Below are 24,032 nucleotides of genomic sequence, written 5' to 3' on the forward strand. Positions count from 1 at the left end.
TCACTAAAACTGTGGCAAGATGATGCTTTTTTACCTCAGCAAGTATTGTCTGCTTATACAAGCTGAGGTCCTATGGCTATCAACACTCAAGGACAGGGAGTGCAAATTCCACCTCCTCCCCTACATAATAAACACAGCCTTATTCCTCTTGGTAACCCAGAACTGTTTCCATCTTGTAGTTTTTTGTTTTTTAATGCTTATTGTTTGTTTTTTGAGTCACAGTCTAGCTGACTGAATTCAGACTAGCTTCAAATTCACAAACACCTGCCTCTAACTACTAAGCATTGGGATTCAAAGTTCTACCACTTTGTCTAGCTCTCAGTTGATAGGGTCTAGCTTTCTTTTTACAATTCTACAACTTTAGCAATGGCCACCTCTCAGCCTCATCAATAATATGAGAGGTATGAGGGCTCCTGGAACATTCTAAGGACTTTAGAAGACAGTGAGTGTCACTTGTGTTGGTGTCTCACATGTACCTAAGTATTCAAAGATTGGGGGAAAACTACTGCAAAAATATCTCAGTTGTGCAAAGGCATTGCACCAGTCCAATCCCTAAAAGATAAATCAACTGCTTTGTTTACTGTCCAGAAACAGGACTTAAATTCTGAAAGCATTTAGGATGGACCAACTTTGGGTTACTGATATATAGTAAAAAGAGCAAAAGAACTGAGATAAAGAACTAAGCTGTTGCTGGACCTGGTGATGCACATCTCTTAATCCCAACACTCAGGTACTGGAGGTCAATCTTTCCTGAGTTTCAGACCAATAAGAGCTACAAAGTGAGATCCTATTCTCCCCTAATGTCCACCCCCTTCATGTCTCTGTGTACACAAAATAAAACAATTAAGCAAAACAAATGCATGCACATGATCTCCCTGACTAATGAGCTCTCTGGCCAAAACCAGGAAGCTGCACAAAATATGAAAAATGAGAAGCCTGTGTGCACATAACCTGTAAGGTAAATGCAAGGTCTCACAAATGTTAGATAAGTACTCTATACTGGATAATCATTAAGACTATCCTTAGTCAGGCGTTGGTAGCACATGGCTTTAATCCCAGCACTCGGGAGGCAGAGGCAGGCGGATCTCTGTGAGTTCCAGGCCGGGCTGGACGGACAGCCTCCAAAACAATATAGAGAAACCCTGTCTCATAAAACCAAAAAAAAATTTTTTTAAATGCTGGGCAGTGGTGGCGCACACCTTTAATACCAGCACTGGGGAGGCAGTGGCAGGTGGATCTCTGAGTTCAACGCCAGTCTGATATACAAAGCAAGTTCAAGACTGTCTTGAAAAACAAAAGTACACATATGTATACACTTTTACACACACACACACACACACACACACACACACACACACACACACACACACACATGTTATACCTATGTAAGGGTCTCTACCTTCTAACCTATCTTTCTGGGCCAAAGAGGTCAGAAGATAAGACCCTTACTGCCGAGCCTGACCACCTGAGTCTGATCCTTAGAACCCATGTGATAGAAGAAGAGAACCATCTCTAGAAAGCTGTCCTCTGACTTCCACACATGACATGGTGCACATGTGTCTTCCCCCATCCCACACTAAATAAATAAATGTAATAAAAAATTTCAATACTATACCTCTTTTGGAAACTTTCTGTAAATTTAAGGCTTTTTTCCTTTTCTCTTCTAATTCTACTTGTAGTTTTATTTCCACAACCTAAAATAGAAAAAATAGGATGACAAGATAAGCAAGTCATTAAGGATGTAAACCATACAATTCTACATATAACACATTAAACTCACACAAACAGCCAACCTCATTCAAAATATTTAAGGAAAAAAACTCAGTTTGGTGCTTTCCTCTTTATTTTGTATCCTAGTCTATCCTACTCAAAGTCTATTAGGTTAGTAAAAATTTCAAAGTTCTTAAAAGAGAAAGAGTGTACAGTTGGGAACAGATATCCTAAAGACTTTGCCTTTCATGGCCACAGCATACCAATTAACAGCCTGACAGGCTTTCACTACATTCTCATTTCAAAGCTGTGGCTTCCACGGGTACAAAAGTAAACAAAGAGGTTGGAATGGCCTCATCCTAAAACTTGCAGAAGACTAACAACAAAAAGGGGCAAGTGAGCACAAGGCATGAATGCTGGAGCGGCTGTGTTCCCTGGCACGCAGCCTCACAGCTTGGACACATTTGATTTTTTTTTAGACCCCACTGAATTACCTGTTCAATATTTGACCAAAAATATTCTATTTCACGGGCAGTGGTAGCAGCAATGCGTCTCAGTCTGCTCTGTTCTTCCTTCTTCCCTCTTTCCTCACGAAGTTTCCTTTCCTCATGATGTCGGGCTACAGTTCTGACAAGCTGGTGAAGAAAAGTTTGAGAATGTGTTGTACTCAGACTGGCAAGATGAGTCAGCCAAGTAAAGGCATTTGGTACAAAGCCTAATGACTTGAGTTTGATTCCCCAAGAGCCACGTGGAATGGAAGGAAAGAGTCAACTCCCACAAGTTGTTTGTGCTTGAGTGAGGAGTGTGGGTCGTGGAAAGGAATAGACAAAAGATAAGATATAAGAGGCACGAGGGCATCCAGTGAATATTGAACCACCCATGTTTATTGTGTACAGTCTTTTTGTACCCCCATCAAAAGAGGAGGAGAAGGCAAAAGACTCTGATTTAGATTTGGGAACTCAATCTAAAGCCTCTGAAAGAGCAACAAATGCTCTTAACCACTAAACCATCTCTCCAGACCAAGATTCTATTTTTAACCTATCAGTCTGTGTTCCCAATGGGAATACTCTATGTTGCCAGTAGCAACTCCAGAAAGTAGGGAGAACAATTGAAGGTAAGAACTCATTCAGAGATGGGCGGTGGTGGTGCACGCCTTTAATCCTAGCACTCGGGAGGCAGAGGCAGGCGGATCTCTGTAAGTTCGAGGCCAGGCTGGACCAACAGCCTCCAAAACAATACAGAGAAACCCTGTCTCATAAAACCAAAAACAAAAAAACAAAAAAAACTCATTCAGTACAGAGCACATACCACAATATACCTTATCTGAGATACAAACACACTTGACTACAATGACACCAGGCACTAATCTCTCGACAACTCTCTCATTAAGAGAGCTTCATTAAAAGCTCTCTTTGGAGATGGTGTCTGTTTCTCCCTGTCCCAGTGAGAAGGAAGTGATGTAGGCTTAATGAGCAGAGCTGGTCCCTCATTATGGCCTATGAATTCTGTGCTGTTCTTCAGCCTACCTACTTTACCCCACCAGCCAGTTCTTGTCTGCCCAACCTGGAATACAAACTCCACCTTGTCCATACCAGTCCATGTGTCCATCCTATTATCACATGTTCCTCCTACTGGCTACATATCCAGCCTATCCAGGTTGGTATTCACATGTCCAGAATCTTTTTCCTTTGTAACAAATATTTAAGAAGCTTTGAACTTTTTTTTTTTTTTAATGTCCATGGATCCACTCTGAAACCCTTTGTCTCAGGTTTTCCCTTCTTAAACCAGATTAGGAAAGAGGGGAGTTCAAAGATGGATATGCACAGGTCAGCAGAAAAAGGATCTACCCAATCCTGAGTTCAAAGAAGGTGAAAAAAATATCCAAGGTCTGGGTGTGAAAACAATGGTCCATGATGTGTGATAGTAAGTGTAGTTGCCTACATAATGAAAGGATAGCTAAGTTCCACCCAGAGTCCAAAGTTTTCCAGAAACCTGTCTTCTTATTTTCATTTTTGTAGAGTAAATAGTACCACTTCCCAAGTTTCTGAAGGACTGTGCCTGCCGTGGGAACAATAAAAGGAACAAAGTCTCCACCAGAACTAGAGACAGCTCAACCACACAGTTAAGCAGTGATATACCAGGGGCAGGCAGAAAAGGCAGAGTGTTGGACACCAACATTATGCTGACCCTAACCCTTGACAATGGGTGGGACATGCATTCAGGCACATACGTAGGCAGCTCCAAGAGCTCTGTGTTGCGTGGCCATGTCATGGCTACATCACCCATTATGGGGACTGCCTAAGAACTCAGTACGCACATACAAGCTTCCCCTTTTAAACGAGCACCTCCATATCTCCCTCTCCTCCCCCCTCTCTCTTCTCTGCTTCTGCTCCCACCCCATCCCCCATCCCCTCACCCCCTTCCTCCAATAAACTCTACATGGGTTTGTTGAGTCTGATGGTTTGTGTTTTCATCTACCCAGTGACTGAAGTATGGTTTCCTGTTCTATCTACTCTACCTGCATGTAACTGAATCAAAAGAATAACATTTTGGTGCACATGACTCGGCAGGTTTTCCTGGCATTTGCACCTGCCTGTGGCAGTCTGAGATATGCCAGGATCCTGTAACCTTCAATTCAGTCACTTTTTCAACTAAGGATCTCTGGATTCTTCCATCCACCACTGCCATGTCTGGTAAGCTCACCCCTCATTCTCTCTCTTCCACTGCCCATGCTTCCATGAGTTAGGACTTTTATCAAGACTGTGGTCTCTCAAAAATCCCAGTACTGGGCGACCACCTGTCTCTCAGGTTCCAGGAGCCCTGGCCCTTGATTTGTGCTCAATGGACTACAAAATCAGTCAGTGCCTTCCATATCCTATCCTCCCTTAGTCTCTGGGACATTTGAGATTATAGGCTTTGGATCTTCTCTACCTCACTCATGGAAACTGATCTCCCCCATATCAAACCATGAACCATGTGCCTGTTTATTGGCAACCTACATTTTACCAGTGATCCATCCATAGTTGGAAGTGTGGCCTCTGTTCTTTTTCACTCATCTGTTTCCCTCTCACTGACCATCACCTCTGGTAGATTTCCAAGGGCAAGATCTAGCACCACCCTCTCTGAGCAGTGAGTTCACGAGTTTTGGCTTCATACCTTCAGCAGTTACGGATTACTGCCTTCTCTCGGACTACGGAGTCCTATCAGCTTTGCCCCCTGGCCCTCGCTCCTGAGCTGACAAGCTGTAAGAGTGACTTGTGCCATTTTCAGCCTCACCCATGGGAAATATAAGTCAAATTGGCTGCTTAACGGCTTTTTAGATCCTGATATTTTATGGAACCTTTCCAATTACTGTCAGTGGACAGTCAAACGCAAGAAGTTACCATATATCCAAGTTTTCTTGTACCTCTCTGCTAAACAATCTCTTTCCTTAAACTTGTCTGTTTCCCCCCCTCTTCCCAGCATGCTAAAACTCTCGTGCCTGCCAACTAATTTAAAAAAGACAAATTTTGTCTGCTGAGATATACTAAACAGACAGCCCTCAAATGCTCAAATGTTTTATTAAAAAGCTTTTTGTAACAGACAGACAGGCCAACTGCTGGCCCCACCCCATTTCCTCCAAGAAGACTGGACACTGAAGAAACTCCACCCACAAAAGTGGCAATGCTAGCCATTGAGCGATCCTGCCTTCCACCTCAATTACAACAAAGGACTCTTCAGACCGTGGACAAGCCAACAGTGGAATCTCCATGTTACTTGGGTCAATGGTAGACAATTCTTCCTAGGGCTCCTAATCCACAGGTCTCACTCTATCAGCAAAAGGTAGGTGTCCCTAAAGCCTCTGACCTCAACAATTGTGGAGGACCTGGGGCTGACTGTCCATGCAGCCAGCTAGTAAAAGTCTCCGTTACTCTCTAATCAATAATTGAGGAAATACTTTTATCCTTCTCAAGAACTCTGATACAGTTTGATGGCTGGTAGGCTTCAGTATAACTTCTTACCATTCCTTTGTCTAAAAAGATTTTTTAAGGTATAAAGGCCTCCAGTTCAGCAGGAAGCAGTCTTGAGTACTCGACACCCTTATTCCCTTAGCCTGCCATGCCTAACTCCTGCTTAAGGATTCAGTGCACATGTGCAAGCTTCCCCCTTTTAAGCATGCACCTCCACGTGTTCTCTCCTCTCTCTGTCTCTGTCTCTGTCTGTCTGTCTGTCTCTCTCTCTCTCTCTCTCCCTTCTCCGTTTCTGCCCCCCACCATTTTATCCCCTCACCCCTTCCCCCAGTAAACTCCACATGGATTTGTTAAGTCTCATGGTTCATGTTTTCATCTACCCGTGACTGAAGCATGGTTTCCTGTTCCATCTACTCTACTCATACCTGAAACAAAAGAACAACACAGAGGATGAGCATACTGCCTATCATCTTATACCTGGCATTCCTAACTCCTAGCCTTTGCAATCACCTGACCAGCTCTGGGTGTCCTGAGAGCATCGTAATCCTAACTGGCAAGCAAACTGGAAGGAAAAGGAACCCAACCTCAGACTCTGAGTTTCTACCTACATAACAGAAGATGCTTTCATTACAAATTAGGATTCAAAAGTCTTTAGCGAATGGGGCAAGAGTCCTATCCATTGCCACTTCCAGAAATTTTTTTTATTTTTTTCAAGACAGGGTTTCTCTGTATAGCTCTGGTTGTCCTGGAACTCACTATGTAGACTAAGACACACAGAACTCACAGAGCTTCTCCTGCCTCCCAAGTGCTGGCATTCAAGCTGTGCACCACCACTATTTAAGGCATGTGCCTGGCTCACTTACAGCAATTTAAAGCCCAACTACTCCAAAAGACACAAAGCATGAATGACCACTCCTGTCTCAAATCTACCTTCTTAGCAGCAGCCAACTTCCACCTCCGCTCCTGGGCAAAGTCTGTGGCCATCCACTGCATCTCTTCCAGCAGATAATCCCAATGAGACTTAGGGCGAGGAGCCTCTTGAAGCTTTGGCAGCCGCCTTAGGGACCACAAGCCTTCCTTCCTTAAATCTGCTATTCGCTGATGGATCTGGTTTTCCTATAAGGAACATGAATGTGAGGGATAAGGGTAAACATGTAATTAAATGTACTCTGCTAAACTTTATTGTGTCAAGGCTCAGGAACTGAAAAAGAGAGACTCAAAGAGGCCCCAGTTTAAGATAAATGTGCACACAGGTCAAGTGGCTCTAGAAGAATACAATAAAGTTAGTCTCTTCCAAATTCTCCTAGACTCAAGGAAGACAAGCAGTAGTGATCCTGCTGTCTCTAAACAGCAAAAGAAAACGGCCCAGATGTAAAACTCAGTGGTAAAGCAACTCTTAGCATCCGAAGGCTCTGTCTGGGTTCAAGCCCTCAGCACCACTAGAAAAAGAAAAAAAGTTAGAATGAAACCAAAAGGACCAATGTTTACATCAAAGAATCAAAGTGTGTACAAGGGAAACAACCATGCCAGGAATTTGCTTTAAAACAACCAGGAAGAAGCTGGGCAGTGGTCCCAGCACTCCGGAGGGAGAGGCAGGTATATTTCTGTAAGTTCGAGGCCAACCTGGTCTACAAAGCTACAAAACACTTGTTTATGTCAATCAAATGTAATGCATGCTTATTTTAAATCCCTGATGAAGTTGAACAAAACAGTCATCCAACAAGAACTAAGTACTAAGCATTGCCTCTTGAGGATGGGGTTCCAGTCTGTCATTACTGCCTGACTCCCACCTACAGCCATGACTTGTCAATTTTACCACAAGGTAAAGATGTCCATGAGTCTGCTTAGAGCAGAAAGGGCTGCATCACTTCGTCCCAGTTCTGGTTTCTAATGATCAGTTTTAAACTATCACAGCCTTAAAATAATATAATGAAGCCGGGCGGTGGTGGCACACACCTTTAATCCCAGCACTCAGGAGGCAGAGGCAGGCGGATCTCTGTGAGTTCGAGACCAGCCTGGACTACCAAGCGAGTTCCAGGACAGCCTCCAAAGCCACAGAGAAACCCTGTCTCGAAAAACCCAAAAATAAACAAACAAACAAACAAATAAATAAATAAATAATAAAATGAAATGTAAATCACAAACCAGAATAGAAGCTGAATTTTGACTGTGTTATATGACAACATACCTCTTTATTTTGTTCAGCTACTCCCTTAGCCAAGTTGGGAGCAAGATCTCCCAAACCCAGGAATGGGAGACTAGTCTAGAAAACAAGAAGACTCGCCCAAACAAAGAAATCAAACAAATATGCTCTGTATTTGCCTAAGCACACTTACCAGTGTTATTTGTTCTGCCAGCTTATCCTGAGAACCATCCTGGGATGAGGCTGCATTCTGAGCAGGACTCTGTGGCTTGGGGGGAGCTGACACTGCTGCCCCTGGAGACCGGGAAGTGATGGGAGACAGAGCCTTGCTGGTAGCAGAAGAGGGTCTGTTCACTGGTGAAGAACGAGCAGGCGAGGGTCCAGGGCCTGAGCCACTCACAGGTACAAGGGATGAGGAAGAAGAGGAAGTGGACAGAGACCGCTGGCAGGGCTGGGTAGAGTCCAGAGGGGGCCTGGTCGATGCTACTGTCTAGTGGGCAGAAGACAAGTGAATCAGGGTCAGGACAAGGCTTCCACAGGTTCAGAGTGCCCAAATGCCAAAGAGTTCAACTGACACAGGCCAGCACAGTCAGTGCCTTCCTCTCCATGGCAACATGCGCACACAAAATTAATCCCATCACAAACCACAACTCAGAACCACAAGCTAGATAATGTCCAAAGATTAAACTGTACTGCAAAGAGCCTAACAAAACCTCTATTATAAACCGCACTTTAGTACCCTGCTATATTATCTCAGACCTCATGGAAGCTTTTCCTCTTCTTCAGTTTTTTTCTCTTACTTTTAAAAAGTAAAACACAACAAAAAACCTTGATTATATAGCTTAAGTAAGCCTTGAACTGTATCTTCCTGCTTCAGTCTTCTGATGGCTAGGGTTATACACACACACCATCATATGCAGCTTTTTTCCTTGCATTTTGGAAGGTGGTGTTGTTTTAATCTCTTGTAATGCTTTCAGATCTGGATTGGCAAGTTTTATTTTTCATTTATGCAGAATTAAAATTTGTTATTTAGAAGCATATAAGGAAGGATAGGCAGTTGCTTTGATCATGAAGTCATAAGAAAAGGAAGCTAGATAAAATCCATAGGACTGAGCACCTGCATTCATCTCTCTCTGATCACTGACTGCATGTACAATGTGACCAGATACCTTCCCCATCAAATTGGGTTGTACCCTTAAACCATGAGCCAGAGTTCCTTCATCCCTTAATTCAAAGTAAAATAAAAACCACACAGGACTGTTTTAGCTGTAGAAAAATGAATAATACAATGCTAAGCTAGATTTTTATTTGTATTATATTTTCATGTAACAACATCACTCAAATGTCAGGTGAGCTTACTATTTTGATGTATACTTTTTAGAGACAAGAACTCAGTAGTGTAGCTCAGGCTGGCCTTGACTTCTCCATCCTCCTGCCTCAGCTTCTTGAGTGCCTGGATTCTATAATTCAGCTCCACCACATCCCAGCTTGGCATCTTGCATCTTTTTAACAGATCCATGTATGTCTCTTGTGGCAAGAAGGCTTGAGAGGTAGAAAACCTTTCTGTACTGTCCAGAAGTCATGCTCACAAAAGGGGCCTCAACCCCAGCAAGGCTGTGTGAAGTTCTCCCATGGGCCCAGAGAGGAAGTCACTTAAAGAGAGGTTGAAGGCCAGGGAGAGACTGGCAGGAAGGCCAGTCAGGACCACTACGGCAAGGAAGACTCAGCAGACATAGTCTCAAGATTTAACAATGACCCACAGCAGGTATCTACCTTCAGGGGCCCAGAAGTCACAGTAGGTACATACATTCAGAAATAAAGTTTTATGGGAGGATAGCAACCTTTATTTGTTCATAAATTATCTGCAGCTATGTTTTCAGGAACAAGGCTGAGGGACCAACAGAAGCAGAATGGCCTGCAAAACCAGAAAATTTCTCCCATGGTCCTTTACACAAACAAGGGCTAATCCCAACCCACCCCATAAGAAATAAGGGTCTCTCCCACCATACTGGGGATTGACCCTAGGGCCTCAGATATGCTAGGTACACAGTCTACTCAGCTTTCTTTTCACTTTTCACAATGGGATCTTCTAAACTGGCCAAGACAGCCTTGAATTTGCAATCGTCCTATTCCAATCTCCCAAGTAGCTGGGATTGCAGACCTGTGCTATGAGGTCCAAGTAGTAATGGGTTTCTATAGATTTATGGTTTTATTTTGTTTTTTTTAGATTTTAAATTACATGTACATGCATGTGTTTCTGTGTGGGTATGTATGTGCACATGGGTATAGGTGCCCCTGGAAGTCACAAGAGGATGTCAGAATCCCTGGTACTGGTCTTACAAGTAGTTGTAAACTACCCAATTCCTCTGCAAGACTATGTGCTCTTAACCACTACAGCATCTCTCAAGCCCTGTACAGTTTCTTAAAAGTCACTTACTATAGCTGATTCTTTTCGTTTTGTTTTTGTTTTGGGAGGTTTTTTTGAGGGGGGATTGGTTTTTTTCAAGACAGGGTTTCTCTGCGTAGCCTCAGCTGACCTGAAACACCCTCTATAGACCATGCTGGCATAGTTGATCCTTTTAACAACAAAAGCATGAAACAAAGATAAGAAAACCACAGTGCTGTTGTTCTAAGTAAGGACTGTGACTCCAAGAGAAAAAAGATCACTCTCTTGAATGCACAGCCATTTGGCACAGGGAACCTGGCATAGTGGTATACACCTTTAATCCCAGCACTCAGGAGAAACAGGTGGATCTCTATGAGTTCAAGGCCAGCCTGGCCTACAAAATGAGTTCCAGGACAGCCAAGTCTGTTATACAGAGAAACTGTCTCAAGGGGGAAAAAAAAGCAAATCATGGGGACAGAGTTTAATGGCCCTGGGGGCAATCACTCTCCTACCCTAACCAAGTGTGTAGGAGTTTTTCATACCTGCCTGCCTCAAAGCTCTAGAATAATCCAAGGTACTTACTACTTAGTTGATGACATGTCAAGATTTTAACCTTGTGACCTGAACTTCTCATAAAATGGGAATAGTAAATCCCACTTCACAAAGTTGAAGTCCCCACCAAAGCACACGGTACTTAATATAGATTGTTTTTCCTTTTCTGTGCCCACGTTTTAAATCTTTGCTATAAATCCTAACTATAACTTAAAGCTCTCTTGAGTAGCTCCCTTATTAATATAAGGGAGGTAAGAGCAGAGGGGCCCAGCACTCACTGCCTCCCGTATGAGCTCTAAAGCTGATGCATCTACAATGCTACACAGTCTCACTGGACCCAAGGAACTGGTGTCAGTGCTCATAAACCCACACAGGTGTAAAGTGAGTGAAGAGGAGCAGCATCCTCAACACGACAACAGTCACAGTGCCATCCACGCTGGTGGACTTCCTCATATTGGAAAAAGGGGAAAGGAGGTGGCAAAGGAGAAAACCTAGCTGATGGGGAAGATCCTGGCCTCACCCTTGAACAAAGCTAGAGTCAACTCTGAATTACCACTTCATCCATGTCATTTTGAGTCAGTCCAACAACTTTCAAGACTGGCAAAATTAGTCACTATCTCAGGGCTCCCAGAATACCAAATGGGGTGACGAATACAACGCGCTCCATACAGCATGTGACTCAACAGGTCGAGGCTCCCTCTACTAAGTGCAACAATAATAATGATTTTCTATTACTTTAATGATTGTTATTACAGAGCCAAATAGAAATAATTTTCAACTGCTACAATAACCAACTGTGCTAAGAGAGCAATTAAGCTGCTCCCAGGAATGTGTGGGTTCAGTGCAGATCATACTACTAAATACCTAAATGGCAAGCCACCTTTGCAGACCGTTTCCTCTTTTCTTCTGCACCTCACTAGTCAAAACAGCCAATGTCCACAGAGTACCTGGGTCTGGGAAGAAAGTTGAGAGGTCTGCATCTGCGCCTTCCCGGGCATCGGAACGTGGAGGGCTGGCTGAGCAGGCTGTGGAGGAGGAGCAGCAAGCTGGCTGGGCAGGGGGGCAGGGATAGGGGCATTCAGCTGTTGAGTCTTCACTGGGATTTGCAGCTGAGTTGGAGCTTCCACCATCTGTGACTGCTGTGAAAACTGTAAGGTGGAAGGGAGGGCTGTGGCTGGGACACTGGCCGGGGGCAGCCTCGCAGGGAGCTGTGGCGGTGGGGTATGCAAGCTGGCAGCATTCTGCACAGGAGGCCCTGTGGAAGGGTCATACTGTTGCTGGCTCTGCTTCTGTCCAGTGAGCTGTGTAGCCTGAGGAGTTGGGGGCATCCCTCCTGCAAAATAAAAAAAGAGCCCAAAGCAATGATCTCAGTGCATGGCAGTTTCCATCAAATGACTCACAAGAACACACACTGGACATGCTGTTGTTCACATGAGAACTGTTACACTCAAAATGGGAGTGTCCTAGAGCAGACCTAAAGTCAGGATGAGCACACAAAGAAGTAAAGAATGCACCCAACTATTGCAAGTTAGTACTAAGCAAAACAAGCATGAAATAACCACAGGGCACCTGACAACAGTAGCAATAAGGAACACAGAAATAAAATCACTGGAAAGCACAACGTGGAAATGTGTGGCTCCCACTGGCTCCCACTAGAATGGCAAGAACCTGTCTCCAGGGGCTTTCTCAATACTGAATTAACGGAGGTACAGAGATATGTCCCCACATGGAAAATTCCATGTCCAGTACACTCCCTTGACTGCATGGCCCCAATCTGAGCCTGGCGCTAAGTTTTGGGCATTCCCTCACAACAAACTAGGAGTGCTGCTCTACTGCTGGGTCTTACCTTGGACTGTCGGCATTAACTGCTGCAGAGGGACTCCTGCATTCACCCCTGGATGCTGGAAAACTACCCCTGGATGACCCACTTCAAGACGAGGTCTCTTAGACTGCTCTAGAATAATTTTCAAGAAAGGTGTTGTTTCATGTAAAAATAAGACCACAGAAGTAGCAGGAAAAAAAACATATGTAAGTGTTTTTATGAACTCTGAAAAGGGAAGCCCTTCTATGCTATAAGGGATAAGACTGATACAGTTTCATTAAAAATTTGAAAATACAAAGAAAAGCATCATACAAAGATCAAAGGAGAAGCAACAACTGAGCAACATTACAACACATGACCGGCAGAGGCCCACTTAAACATTCTCCAAGCACTCACAAATAACATGAGAAGTTTCAATGCCCAGGACACTTGACAGAGAGCATCAACAGCGAGCCAGGAATAGATTCACAAACGGTTGAGCAATAAAAGCTCCTGTGCAACCTTACTCAGAATCAGACATCCACATCAAAACAAGAGGTGCAATTTCACCTTTAGGGCAGACCACCAAAGATTACAAGATTTATCAATAAGGAAAATGGACAAATGTAAGAAAGCCAGAAACTGTTGACAGTGGTGGAATTGGACATGCCTGCTGGCAGGCAGTTTGAGAGAGCAGCACTACATCTCACTTCTCTGGGACCTGTTGGTTCATTCAAGAGGCTGTTCCTTCAAATCAGCTACCAGATATGGCAAATGAACATTTCAGGCTATATGTCAAGTCTCTGCTCATTCTGGCAGAAAAGCAAAGCAAAACAAAACAAAACAAAAAAGTAGTAATAAACAGGGAAGACTAGCAAAGACTGATAAAAATCAATTGTCCACAGCCATGTGTAGTGGCACACACCTGTAAACCCAGCACTGGAGAGCCAGAGGCAGGAGGTTCCCTCCAAGTTCAAAGCCAGTCTGAGCTACATTGAGAATTGCAAGCCAGCCAGGTCTCATGAGACAGTATCTTTAAAAAAAAAAAAATGGAAAAAAAAAAACCAAAAACCAAAACAATGCCAATCCACACAGTGGAACATGGTGCAAACACCAGAAGATTTAGATGCATTGACTGGGAAAGTGACCTATTACGGTCATAATTTTTTAAAAAGCAACTCTGTATCTGTGTGTTTACATCTTTTTTTTTTTTCAGAATAACTCATATGTATAGAAGTTTGGGTATGTACAAAAGAAGATCTATGACAATCACAAAATATTGACAGTGGCCCCTGCTGTCATCAAATCAGAGGCAGCTATGTGTTACCTTCTGAACTACTTGAGCCTCTCACATTAAAAAAAAGAAAAAGAAAAAGAAAAAAGTGGACAGTGGTGGTACCCACTATTAATCCCAGCACTGGGGAGGCAGAGGCAGGAGGATTTCTGTGAGTTCCAGGTCAGCCAGTGATACACAGAGAAACCCTGTCTTGAAAAACAAACAAACAAAAAAAGTGTCATCAAATTATTGGGGGTGGTGGGTGGTATGGCAGTTTAAAAAACAGCTTCCAAAGGTGACTACACAGTGCTAACAGTAAATCATACCCTAGTGGTTGCTCGTGGAAAAGCAGATGAAATGTACAGAATCAGCTTCAATACAGATAAAAACTTATGCAAATATTTGAGTTGATAATAACCAAAAGAAAAATTAACTTAGAAAGCAGAAATTAAGTTCTTTAGTAACATGTGGAAACTAAACCAGCGTTGCACTGTTGGCCATGTTGGGCATACCTGTAGGTGGCATCACCTGCTGCCTCTTAAAGGGGTCGGCTTCTGTGGCACTGCCAGCCCCCACCACTAGACTCCCAGTCAGGGCTTGGTGCTAAAAAAAAATGAAAAGCAATAAGATTCTTATTGTTACAGCAATCAGAAGAATGACACATACTACAACTACCATACCTATTCTAAACATTGACCTCTCTCCTTTTAGTAATGAGGCTGCTACTACCTACCCAATGTCTTCTCTCTCTCTCTCACACACACACACACACACAATGCACATTTATGTATCAGAAATATTGTGAGATTCTAACTTACCTCTTAGGAGAAAAAAAAAAAGGACTAGTAAAGACCTATTATTCTGGTTTTAAATGGAATTTTAAATCATCCCCAATCTACAAGCTTCAAAAACTATCTTAACTACTGAATGACAACAAAAGGGCTGAACTGGAAAACCTTACTTTAGTTCTGAGGCTATAGCCCAATTTCAAACCAAAAACTCAGTAACAAAAGGAAAAATATAGATGCCTTCCTACTGGGGAACAATATGAAAACCCTAATTAACAACAATCTATCTGGAATCTTCAAGATGATATTTTTTTATTACCGCCCCTCCCTTCCTCTCTCCATATGTGTGTGTCTATATATACATATATACACACACATATATGTATGTAGACATATATGTGTCTATATGTAAATGAAATACGTATGTTACTTAAATAAGGTTTAAATAAAGCAGAGGAACTCAATCTGTATGAGCTACATGGTTTCAACTAGCTGCATTTGACAGTCTAGAAAAGGTAGAACTATGAGTACAGAAGATGGTCAGCAATTAAAAGAAGTGGGTGGAAGGGGTGGGGTTGGGGGAATATGATCGTCATGGCAGTCTAAACCTATAATAAGCACAGCAACAAGAGGGAGCCCTGGTATATACTATAAACCCTGTATGACAATCATATCCATGTAGGATCAGTTAAACAAGTGAACCGATGTGGGCAGTGTCAACAGGAGTAAGGCTACACATATACAAAGACAGGGAACGGGGATTTAGATAATCTTGGTACCTTATTTCTGCTCTGCTATACACCAAAAGCTGCACTAAAATTATTTGTGTGGACGCCTTTAATTCCAGCACTCAGGAGTGAGAGGCAGGCAGATCTCTGTGAGTTTGAAGGCAGCCTGGTCTACAGAGCAAGTTCTAGGACAGCTAGGGCTACACAGAGAAAACCTGCCTCAAAAAACAAAAGCAAAAAATAAAAATAAAAATAAATTTTTAGAAGACCTTTAAGTTGGGTGGAGCAACTTTTGCCTATAATCCAAGCACTCAAGAAGCAGAAGCAAAAGGATCTCTGAATTGGAGGCCTGCTAGGGGTACACAGTAAGACCCTCAAAAAAATAAATAAAAATCAAAAACCATAAAAGCATAATTACCTAAAAAGCTACTGACATGTCACTTTACAAAAAGAGCAATTAACTGAATTTTGGTCAGTAAAGACTTCTCCATCTGAGCACTGTCCCTGCCATCTTGGCAGGTCCCTAACAGCAATGCTGCCCAGTAGGTATATGAAATTAATCTCAAGGACTTGACTCTTCCAATCTCCTTGGTCGGGCACTTTAAACACCAAAGTTACTGGCACTAATCAAAAGACTATGTCACATACATGGCTAATGAACTAAGTACCTCGAGGCCTAGAAAGACACAGAGTTTAGCCCCGCAACCCACACCACGAAGTACAGGCTCACCAATAGCAGGTGGCACAGTGAACACAGACGTGTCCTGTTCATATTTAACAAAGACAAGAGGAAGATAGGAGAGAGCAGGAAACAAAGAAGAGTGGGCTGGCTGGTCTTATGTCAGCTTAACACAAGCTAGAGCTATCTGAAAAGAGGGAACCTCAATTAAGAAATGCTTCTGTAGCCAGGCTGTGGCGGCACACACCTTTAATCTCAGCACTTGGGAGGCAGAGGTAGTTGGAGCTCATGAATTCAGGGTCAGCCTGGTCTACAAAGAGCTCCGGGACAGCCAGTGCTGTTATAAAGAAACCTTGTCTCAAGGAAACAAAACAAACACAAAAAGCCTTTGTAAAATCCAGTTGTAACCTAAAAAAAAAAAAAGAAAAAGAAAGAAAAATAATTTTTGAAAAAAGATCCAGCTGTAAGGTTCTTTTCTTAGTGATTGATGGGGAAGGGCCCAGCCCTGGATTGCTTGACCTGCATTCTATAAGAAAACAGGCTGAGCAAGCAAGTCAGGAGGAGCAAGCAGGTAAGCAGCACCCTCCATGACCTCTGCATCAGCCCCTGCCTCCAGGTTCCTGTCCTGTTTGAGTTCCTGTCCTGACTTCCTTCAGTGATGGACTGCAATGTGGAAGTGTAAGCCAAATAAACTCCTTCCTCACCAATTTGCATTTTGGTCATGGTGTTTCATGGCAGCAATAGAAACCCTAAACTAAGACAGAGAGGGAGGAAATAAAGGAATGGTCTGAAAAATCAAAACATGTTAACAGTGGCTTTTCTGTGAATGGGATTATAGATAACTTTTAATTCATGTATGTGTACTTTTCTCAGTTTTCCAAATACTCTGAAATAAATGGGTGTCACTTATATATCCAAGACAGTTATTTTTTTAGTGAAAAGTTAAGTAGCTTGCATCCAGGAGTGACAAAGTACTATGTATTAGATGAAACATACTCCAAATAACCATAAGTTCTAGGTGAAACATCAGAACAAAGAAGAGGTAGCAGGTGATACAGAAGAGAAAGGAGCCTAGCAAGTTTCCCAAAGCTGCCAGGTGGCATGAGGGCAGTCCCCAAACTACAATCTGTGGAAGGAAGACAGAGAAAGCAGAGACTGCTGGAAAGAAGAGGCCCTGTCTCCCCTACCTAGGTCTGACTGGCAGATATTAGGAGTCTGGCTGACCTCAACCACATGCAGAAAGACACTCAGGCAGCATACAGAGGTCAACATAAGAAACTAAAAAGTTAAGTGCTACCTGCCTTAAGGGAGAGAAAAATATGCAGCTGGAACACAGTAGCCAACCATGGTAGGCCACATTCCTAACACTCAGGAAACTAAGGCAGGGGAATGCAAATACAAGTCCAGCCTGGACTGCATAAGAAAATCTTGTCTGTTGTTGTTGTTGTTTTTCTAGACAGGGTTTCTATGTAGCCTTGGCTGTCCTGGAACTAAGTTTGTAGACCAGCTGGAAACCCTGTTACCTAGGGAACAGTAAGACGTCTCAGCAGGTAATGATGTTTGCCACCATGCCTGATAACCTGATAAATACATGGAAGAAGGAGAGAAATTAAGTTCCCTAAGTCGTTCTCTGACCTACACACATATCCATGTACACATACACGCAGGCAGAACACTGCATACATAATAAATAACTCTTTAAAATAAACAAAGTAGCTTACAGAGAATCTAACTCAAAACGACTGCTGTCTATTCAAGAATGCACTCACCTCATTCTGGAGAAAGACTTACATCATCAGGAACCTGCAGCTCTTTAAATAAGTAATAAAATGGCTAAATGGCTAGACCACAGTTTCTAAGACTGGCATTGTAATTAAAGGTAGAATGGGGTCAAGGGAGATGAAAAAAACCTTCCTGTTAGAGGAAGAGACTCACTAACCTTTCATCTTTTTTTTTTTTTTTTTTTGGATTTTACAAGACAGGGTTTCTCTGTATTGTTTCGGAGGCTATCGGTCCAGCCCGGCCTCGAACTCACAGAGATCCGCCTGCCTCTGCCTCCCGAGTGCTGGGATTAAAGGCGTGCATCACCAACGCCCGGCCACCTTTCATCTCTTAATTCAGTCTTTCTGACACCAGGATTTGGTATAGACAACACAAATACAAAACCTACCTGAACCTTCTTTTCAAAAGTATATACAGTGGGACCGGAGGGGTGAATCCATGGTTAAAAGAATTTTCTGCTCTTGTAGACCAGAGTTTTGTTCCCAGCACCCACATGATGGCTAACAAGCTTCTGTAACTCTGGTTCTAGTGATTCCAATGCTCTTTTCTGGTCTCAAAGGCACCAAATGAATGTGGTACACATACATACATGCAAGTGAAACACTCATTTGCATAAAATAAAAATCTTAAGAAAAACAAAAACATAAAAAGCCAGACTTGGTGGAGCACACCTTTAAAAATCCCAGCACAAGTTTGAGGTCAGGGAGGTTTTATATAGTGAGGCCACTCTCCCCTCTTCCCCCCCCCAAAAAGAAAAAGGCAAAATAATACTCTTCCAGAGGACCTGAGTTCAATTCCAAGCACCTACATGGTGGCTCATAACCATCAGTAATGGGATTCTGGCGCCCTCTTCTGGCTTGCAGGAATACATGCAGGCAGAACACTATACATATAGATGATAGATAGATAGATAGATAGATAGATAGATAGATAGATAGATAGATAGAGTTTTGCCCATAGTTAGATGATGGCAGCACACGCATTTAATCCCAGCACTTGGGAAGCAGAGACAGGTTCATTTTTGTGAGTTCAAGGCCATCCTGGTCTACAAAGCAAGTTATAGGACAGGCTTCAAAGCTAAAGAGAAACCCTGTCTCAAAAACAAAAAAACAAAATGGGGGGTTGCAGGAAGACCCTCCTCAGCAGCTCTGGGAAACAGCTGATTCACAGAAAGCTCTGTATTCTGACTAGCACAAACATTAGCTGCAAACAACAAAAATCCACCCTGAAATTCTTTTTAGAATGCTTAGTGATGGGGGATGTCCTTCTTTATGCTGTGACTATATGTTTCTCTTATTGGTTGATGAATAAATGCTGACTGACCAGTAGTCAGGTAGGAAGTATAGGCAGGGCTACCAGATTCTGGGGATGGGAAAGGCGGGGAAGCAGTCAGCAGAGGGAGATATCATGTAGCCGCCAAAGGAGTAACATGCTAGAACATTACAGGTAAGCCACAGCCTCGTGGCAATACACAGTTTAATAGAAATGGTTTAATAATTATGAGAGAGCTAGCCAGTAAATAGCCTGAGCCATCAGCCAAACATTTTATAATTAATAAAAGCCTCTAAGTATTTACTTGGGACTAAAGGGCTTTAGGACCTGGTAGGACAGAAAGTCCACCAACAGCTTAGTGTAGCTGTCAGGACAATATATATGAGAACAGGAAGGCTGGAACATTCAGATATATCCATCAATATTCTTGGCTAAACATGATATAACACATGTCAGGCTCTATAAGCTAACCTCTTCTGACTCACAAATTCTACACCCCTAAGAGTACTTTCCTAGCGGGGACCAAAAGCCCAAACCCGAACACCAGCTGAATAGACTACAGCTCTCAAACTGATAAATATGAGCAGCCGCTATAAGCAGAGTTATAAGCACTAACATAAAGAAGCAAGCCACACTGTAATGCTAGCAGTTTGGAAGCAGAGACAGGAGGACTGCTGCAGTTCAAGGTCAGTTGTTCTTTGATCCCCATATGTACATGTAACTTTAACTAATCATATATTTAAATAGGTATCAAATATTGAATAACCCATTCTAATTCTGTACATCTGAATTCTTTTTCACAATAAACCATTGAAAAGAAAAATAGAGAAAGTCATTGCATTGCATTTAAAATACCATTAATAGTACTCAAGACATGGTTCAATGACTAAAAAAAATAGTGTGCAAGCCTAAATGGCCTGAGCCTGATCCCCACAATCCACAGAAAAAGTTGTATATAGTGATGTCCATCTATAATCCCAGCATTTCTATGGTGAGATGGTAGGTGAACATAAAACAATGACTCCCACCAGACACAGTGGTACACACCTTTAATCCCAGTACTTGGGAAGCAGAAGCAGAACTCCAAGCCAGCCAGTCTATACAACAAGTTTCAGGCTAAACAGGACTATACAGTCTCAAAAAACAAACAAACAAACAAAAAAAGTAGTGACTCTCAAAAGTTGTCCTCTGACCACCCCCCCACACACACACACACTAAACAAATATTTTTAATGGGCTAGGCTGGCATGGTGTTCACACCTTTAATCCCAGCACTCAGGAGGCAAAGGAGTTTGAAACCAACCTGATCTACATAAAAAATTCCAGGCTAGTCAGGACTACATGGCAAAACTCTGTCTAAAAATTAATAATAAAAGACCAATAATCAAGCACTGACCACACATTTATGAAAATTTTGAATACTTCTCCTTCCTTACCAAGGTCCTCACTTTTGAAGACACACTTTTGTCTATCTCCAGAGTTCTGCTTTCTGCTGAGTTTTATATTTGTGGCACAGCCCTCACTTAGCCACAGAGCACTCTGGTTGATACTCTTCTGCATGGATACACATAGCCATTGCCCATGCTGCTATCAAAGCATCGTTGGTTCTTTCCAAGGGCAGTTACCCACAATTCTACTTAAGAACATTACTACTATACCTATGTTATGGTATGCACAAAATTTAAAAAAATTCTCAGGCATACATTGCTGGGTCTGGGATGTGATCATCACCCAACCTTTTCCAGCTGAAACAAAAATGTTTCCATATGCCTAGATCAAGCTCACTTCTCCAAAAGAGGGTGAGAATCACACACACTCTTATGAACGCATGCCATCCAATTTCATCTAGGGTCATCAAGTATGTTTAATTGTGAATCTGAATGGCTTAATCTATACTGAACACATTTTCATATATTTGTAGGTACTCTGTACCTTCCACAGTCCCACTGCTCTTACATAGACAGGCCTCTGTATGACATACAAATGCATTAATACATCGCATTTCTGCAAATACAGACGAGGATTCCACCCATAAATTTTCTTTTTGTTTTGTTGCTGTTGTATGTTTCAAGACAGAGTGTTACTATGTAGCTCCGACTGTTCTGGAACTCAGAGATCTGCCTGCCTGTCTCCAGAGTGCTGTGATTAAAGGCATGTGCCACTACACCTAACTGAATTGTTTGAAACTTTCTAGTTTAAGATTCATCTTCAGTGCCTGGAGAGATGGCTCTGCACTTAAGAACACAATTCCCAGTACCCACACCAGGTAGCTCATAATCACCTGTAACTCCAGTTCCAAAGGATCAGACAGCCTCTGTATCAATGCAATACACATACGTGCGTGTGTGTGTGTGCGCGCGTGCATACACACATAAATAAATAAATAAATAAATAAATGTGATGAAATTAAAACCTTTAAAAACAAGATTTATCTATTTCTGAGCTCATTATAATGTATTCACAAATAGCAGAATCAGGTTACTGCTCCCCACAAAAATGATCATGCTCTCTGAGAAAATGGCTGACCTCAAGGCTGGATCAAGGAACAAAAGAGATGTATTCTATTTATGGTGCAGGTTCTCACTAGGTAGCTCTGCCTGACTTAGAACTCACTGTGTAGACTAAGCTAGTCTCAAATTTGCAACAATTTCCCTGCCTCTTGATTCCTAAGCACTGAAATTACAGAAATGAAATTACAGCACAATAGATGAATTTTAAACATTCTGTAGGGACGTATCAAACGTACACTAGAGTCAACTTAAAGAGGCCTCAGGCAGCCAATTACAAACATCCTGAGAATTGGAAAAAAAAAGTGAGAGCTGTAGAAAGGGGCTGGGTAGTTGCTTGGCAAAAAAAAAAAGAAAGAAAGGAAGGAAGGAAGGAAGGAAGGAAGGAAGAAAGAAAGAAAGAAAGAAAGAAAGAAAGAAAGAAAGAAAGAGAAACTTAGGGTGAAAAAAGTGGACACAGTGACCAACATGTGGGTTATACCAGAGTGTGAGCCTGTTAAACATTTCAGACTGCCAATGATATGCTCCCTGTTATAAATGTTATAAAATATTCTACAATTTAAGGTAAAACACCATATTTAGACTCAAGAGAAATCAAAAATCACATTATTAGACATAGAAGCATCACTTGAAAAAAATTCAGTATCCACTGATGAAGGGAATTTCCTCCAACCTGAAAAAAAGACGTCTATAAACTGATGGCTCCCACCCTCATCCTGCAGAGAAAGGTCCAAAGAACAAGATTTTCAGGGTTTCCATCACTATAAAACACTATCACACTGAAGTCTTGACCTATACAGCATAGCAGAGCAATGGATAGAGAGATGATGAAGCGGCTAAGAGCACTGATTGCTCTTCTAGAGGACTGGGGTTCAATTCCGAGTAGTAGTTCATAACCATCTGAACTCTAGTTCCAGGGGGATCTGATGCCCTCTTCTGATCTCCCTGAGCACTGATTGCACATAGTGCTCAGACATACATGCAGGCAAAACACATAAAATAAAAATAAATCTAAAACAAAATTAGAAAAAGTAGGACTTTCTATTTGTAGAAATGATTCTCTGGGCTTGAGAGATGGCTCAGTGGTTAACAGTATTGACTGCTCTTCCAGAGGTCCTGAGTTCAATTCCCAGCAACCACATGGTGGCTCACAACCATCTATAATGAGATCTGGTGCCCTCTTCTGGTGTGCAAGCATACATGTAGAACATTGTATACGTAATAAATAAATAAAATCTTGAAAAAGAAATGATTCTCTATGCAGAAAACCCCATGACATCTGTAACAAAGCTCCAAAAATGAATTAATGCGTTCAGCAAGGGTGCAGAATATAGCTTAAAAATAGCCAAATGTATTTCTATGTGTCTGCAATCAACAGCTAGGAACTGTTTTTAAATACAATTTATAACAACGACAACAAAAAAATGATACACTTTAACATAAATCTAACAAGTTAGAACACAGCATTAGCATTCTGAAAATTACAAAGCACCAATCAAAGAAACCAAAGACCTAATGCAGGGAGAAGAGTCATATTCAAGAACTGAAGGACAGACAGTACAGCAGGGCTACCAGTTCTCCCCTAACTGGTTTTAACAGATGCAATGCAATCCCTGTCAAACCCAAGCAAAATATCAAGTCTATTCTGAAACAGGATAGAAAACAGAAGAACCAAAACAAAACAACAAAGAAAATAGAACCAAGGTGAGAATGTATGGTACCTGGGCCAGTGAGATGGCTCAGTGGGTAAAGCCTGATGACCAATACTGATCACTTAAACTAAACTTCAGGATCATGGTGGAAGGAAAGAACAGACCCTTGCAAGTAATCCTCTGACATCCATCATGATATGCACATGCCTGAACAGAAATACACACACATACACACACGCCTATACTGAGGGTGGAAGAGGGAGAAAGGGAGAGGGAGAGGGGGGAGAGAGAGACAGACAGACAGACAGACAGACAGACAGACAGACAGACAGACAGACAGAGACAGAGAGAGACAGAGAGAAACAGAGAGAGACAGAGACAGAGACTGCCCTGGCACCAGCACAATCAAACACCAATATGTAATAAACTAGCACCCACAAACATCTGTCACACCATACAGAACTTCACTGGAAATGGATCATAGGCCTAAATATCACATTACTGAACTTCCAGACAGAAACACAGATCTCTGTGACTTGAACAGAATTCTTAGGAATGATATCAGAAGTACAGTACATCATTTTTCAGTCTTTGGCTACGACCAAGTACAAGCACAATCTATTAAAAAAAAACTATACTTCATCAAAATTTTAAATACTTTCTCTGTAAATGATAGTCAAGAAGAAAAAAACTGCAACTAGCACAGTACTCTTGTACCAAAAATTTGGTATCTATATCATGCAAAAAAAAAAAAACTTCTAAATTCAACAACAAACCAACAACTAAATGAAAAAAATGAGTCAGAT

The 24,032-nt window shown here is 42.1% G+C and overlaps 1 protein-coding gene across 13 annotated transcripts in view; it reads right to left on the reverse strand.

Moving 5' to 3' along the window:
* Nucleotides 1–24,032, reverse strand: part of Ep400 (E1A binding protein p400) — a 107,116-nt gene that overhangs the window by 60,830 nt on the left and 22,254 nt on the right. For 10 of the 13 annotated variants that reach the window (XR_005871087.1, XR_005871091.1, XR_005871094.1 and 7 more), the window contains 7 exons: nt 14,331–14,421; nt 12,588–12,695; nt 11,689–12,074; nt 7,997–8,293; nt 6,591–6,776; nt 2,205–2,345; nt 1,616–1,694 (listed from right to left, as the gene is read on the reverse strand). Coding sequence is in view for 1 of the 13 variants with exons in the window: in XM_040731688.1 (XP_040587622.1) it covers nt 1,616–1,694; nt 2,205–2,345; nt 6,591–6,776; nt 7,997–8,293; nt 11,689–12,074; nt 12,588–12,695; nt 14,331–14,421 (1,288 nt within the window). In the remaining 12 variants the exon portion in view is untranslated. The remainder of the gene's footprint in view (nt 1–1,615; nt 1,695–2,204; nt 2,346–6,590; nt 6,777–7,996; nt 8,294–11,688; nt 12,075–12,587; nt 12,696–14,330; nt 14,422–24,032) is intronic. The other 3 variants (XR_005871090.1, XR_005871093.1, XR_005871096.1) reach the window with 1 other exon arrangement.

The sequence above is a fragment of the Mesocricetus auratus genome, unplaced genomic scaffold (genome assembly GCF_017639785.1).
Source record: "Mesocricetus auratus isolate SY011 unplaced genomic scaffold, BCM_Maur_2.0 Super-Scaffold_100025, whole genome shotgun sequence".
In the NCBI taxonomy this organism is placed as follows: domain Eukaryota; kingdom Metazoa; phylum Chordata; class Mammalia; order Rodentia; family Cricetidae; genus Mesocricetus; species Mesocricetus auratus.